Raw genomic sequence first — 3,415 nt, 5'->3', positions numbered from 1 at the left:
CAAAGCTGCACAGGTCCTCCAGGGCTGGTGGGATGGACCTACCAGCAGAGCAAGAGGATGAAACTCTGAGTACACTCAGGGAGCGGAGATCTACGGGTTGGTGTTTATTTTAATCAAGGTCACTTTTCTGACCATACTGGCACTTTAAGATGGTGTTGAGTTTGCAAACGTGGAAAGATGAAACCCTACGAAGATGCCGGAGGTGAGGACCACCAAGGTTTTTGAGATTTCAGGATTAGCAGAAGAAGGAACTAATATCGTCACTGTCTCCGTGGTATTCTGGAACAATCTGATCCGAAGTTCCCGTCTCCTGGTCTGTATATCCAGGCTCCAAGACCGCCTTGAACCAAGGGTGAAGCAAGATCTCTGGAGCAGTGAGTCTTTCAGAGGGCTCCCGCCGCAGGAGGCTGCGGATGAGGCATCGGGCTTTGGGGGAGACATGGTCAGGAATACAGAACTGTCCACGCCGGATTTTGGAAAACAGAGTGCTAGGGTCCGAATCATGGAAGGGATAGCGTCCCACCAGCAGGGTATAGAGCATCACTCCCAAACTCCACACATCGGCTGATTTTCCAGAGTAAGTCCCCGTCGTGTTTAGGATCTCAGGGCTGACGTATGCCGGGCAGCCGTGCTTGTCTGAGAGCGCATCGTCTTCGCCTTTGATGATGTGTGTGTCTTCCAGGCTCTCCAGCCGCAGCTGAGTCCTAGGGAGGGCAGGAGAGGATGCCACAGGTTAGAAACAGCAACACCCAGGCCAGCAGGGTGAGACCCCCGCCACGGCAATCCCCACTCCCCTTCTCCCATCAGCATAGAGAAAAGGAGAGGAAACACTTTTTAATTTCAGCAGAGAAGTTGCCTGGACTCCTAGGCCATTGTAATGGAAGCGCAGCTATGTGCGTCGGGTAGGAGCTCAGCGACGCCTGCTTGTTTTGTTTACTGAGGATTTTAACAACACAGAGGGCTCTCGAGGAACACCAGCAAGCCACCTTCTGTCTACACAGGCTGCAATGCAACTGCAGGGGGCTAATCGGCTGCGATGCATCGTACGCAGCCCTATTTGCGGGTCAGGCTTTGAGCAAACAGCGTTCAGCTGCATGATTTTGCAAACCGCAAAGTCCAGCTCCCTTCCATACTTGTGAGGATCATCGGCTCTCCCAAGTTTTGCTTTTTTTTTTTTTTTTTGTCGTTTATTCTTTTTGCTTTTCTGGAGGGTACCACCGCACCTGCCACCTCCCAGGTGGAGGTGGGTCCACCCGAGCCTCCCATTTGGGGGACAAAAGGGGAGCTCGGCATCAGCCAGGAAGCCACGGGCTGGCCCTGGAAGGGCTCTGCGCTGCCTCGCAGCCCGCTGGGGTGCAGATGCGTTGGCTGCAGCCTGTCCTCAGCGTGACCTCGCCAAATACCCATTGGTTCTGCAAACGGAAAATATGACTCAACGCGAACCGTGGGCCCGGGATTGGCTGCGGGAGCCCTGAAACTGCACCTGTGCCGGAGAGCCCGAGTCTGCCTGCCATTGCTTAACCCTCTTCTTGCCAAACGTGATGCACATGACACTCGCCTGTGCAACGCGTTATTTCCAAATGAGCGAGACTGCGTGCAATGTAACATTTCAACAAATGTTTCATCTTCTTATGGGCGGGAAAAGCTGCAATAGTTTCCTTCAAAGGAATTACTTTCTTTGCATGTCAACATATGGTTGTTTCTGTTTAAGAGGGCCAGTGCCGGTTAATTTTCTTATCACGTTTATAAATGACATCCTGAAGAAGCGTTAGCCCAGTTTAAAAAAAAAAAATAAAAAATGCTTCAACTGTGTTACAGCTTTTACTTATTTTTTTTAGCTTTCCACAGGCTAAGCAGCTAGTCAGAATCAGTTTTGCTGATTAAAAATGTATTTCTGGCTCTGCCATGTGCGGTGAGGCACTACAAGAGCAGCAAACACTCCAGGGAAATACTGAATTATTTCCCTAATATAAATTTAACAACTAGATTCTGGATCTCCTCTCTATAAACCTAGGCTTTAGGCTAAGTTTTAGTAAAGTGCTTTTCTTCAGTGCAGGTCTCCCAAAGCAATATTTAACCTTATCCCACCTTCCCTCCTGTGTGTGCCCACATCCACGAGCACGGAAAGCACGGCCACCGGTAGCAGAGGAGGGATAAAAACCTTGAAGGACACAGCTGGTCTTTCCTTAGCAGCGTAACCCTGATCAGCAGGGGATTTCAGCAAGGAGACCCCTCCCGAGCACCGCGGCTCTGCCATGGCCATAGGGCAGCTCTCCCGAGGAGGGACCAGAGCTCCAGCTCCTCGCACCTCCTGCTCCCCAAGCCGGGCCGTTCCCCTTCCCCAGCACAACGCTTCAGCCTCCCTCCTCTCCTTCTCTCTGCCTTTTATTCATTTTACACTGAGTGGCACACATGACATCTTCTGGCGCTAACGAGCATCTGAACTATCGTCCCTTTGTCTACCAGCAGGTTTCCCTGAACTTCTACTGAATGAGAGGAAGCTCCCGGCTAGCTTCCTCCCTTTCATCAGTCGAGATCTAAGAGTAAGCACGTACCGGTCAGATCCATGACCTACTACACACATGTGATGGGGACCTACTCAGATCGCTTGCAGGTGATGCCCAGCTGACACAGTTCTTTCCACTCCCTGGGACACTTTTTGCACCTCTGGATGTGGCGATCCTCCCTCCCCACTTACCCCAGGGCTGGCCGCTGACAACCGCTTACCTTTCTTCGTTAGAGAAGACAAATTTCCTGAGCTTGAGGTCACCAAGTACAATGGCCGACTGGTGGCAGTGAGCTACAGCAGAGACGATCTGCTTGAACAGCCGGGCAGCCTCCTCTTCCCTCAGCCTCTTGCAGCTCCTCACGTACGAGTGCATGTCCCCAAAGTCCTTTTCAAAGAACACATAAGCCTTGGTGTCCCCGAGGATGACTTCCACGACCCCGGTGATGTTTCTGTGTGACGGCAGCTGAATGTAAGGCCGGATTTTGTCCTGGTAGTGTTTGAGGGGGAACACCTGTAAAGAGGAAATTAAACCAAAATTCATTCTCAAGGGCGTTGGAAGCAGTCGCTCGCGTAGCAACTCTCCCCAAACAATGACGAGGGAGCTGGAAGGGAGCCAGGGCTCGGCGGGAGTGCCGTTCAAAGCGGTTACCGAGACCCTTCCTGTTCATTTTGTATTGAAAAGGGGGAGGAAAATAAAACAAGCCATCACCCCCGAAGCCTTCTGGGGAAGGTACTCCGAGCTAACCCGGAGTTACAGCTTACTCCCAGCGCATGTAAATCCCCAGGGGCGGCAGGCCGGGCGTTTCCAAGCCGGGAGCAGCGGGAGGATGTTTTTGCAAGGCTCTCCCCGGGTCGAGCGGTTAAGGCGGCGCTCAGAAACAGCGGGAGAATCCCCCCCTCACCCCC

At 52.3% G+C, this 3,415-nt stretch overlaps 1 protein-coding gene across 1 annotated transcript; it reads right to left on the bottom strand.

Annotated features, from left to right (window-relative positions):
- Positions 1-235: 235 nt before the first annotated feature.
- On the bottom strand, positions 236-3,017 carry TRIB1 (tribbles pseudokinase 1). The gene is made up of 2 exons (XM_009695554.1): positions 2,728-3,017; positions 236-704 (listed from the first exon to the last, which is right to left on the bottom strand). The coding sequence occupies exons 1-2, from the start codon at positions 2,880-2,882 to the stop codon at positions 236-238; spliced, it is 624 nt and encodes a 207-aa protein (XP_009693856.1). The 5' UTR covers positions 2,883-3,017.
- Positions 3,018-3,415: the final 398 nt, after the last annotated feature.

This window comes from Cariama cristata, unplaced genomic scaffold, assembly GCF_000690535.1.
Source record: "Cariama cristata isolate BGI_N322 unplaced genomic scaffold, ASM69053v1 scaffold6292, whole genome shotgun sequence".
Taxonomy (NCBI): Eukaryota; Metazoa; Chordata; class Aves; order Cariamiformes; family Cariamidae; genus Cariama; species Cariama cristata.
Note: the sequence above shows the minus strand (reverse complement) of the source record. Positions and strands in the feature narration are given on the sequence as shown.

Bases quoted from the DNA above. Each gene is read 5' to 3' on its own strand.
- TRIB1 (XM_009695554.1), bottom strand. From the start codon at position 2,882: ATGCACTCGTACGTGAGGAGCTGCAAGAGGCTGAGGGAAGAGGAGGCT. The intron at 705-2,727 runs GTAAGCGGTTGT...TGCCCTCCCTAG, and splicing joins GTCTTCTCTAACGAAGAAAG to GACTCAGCTGCGGCTGGAGA.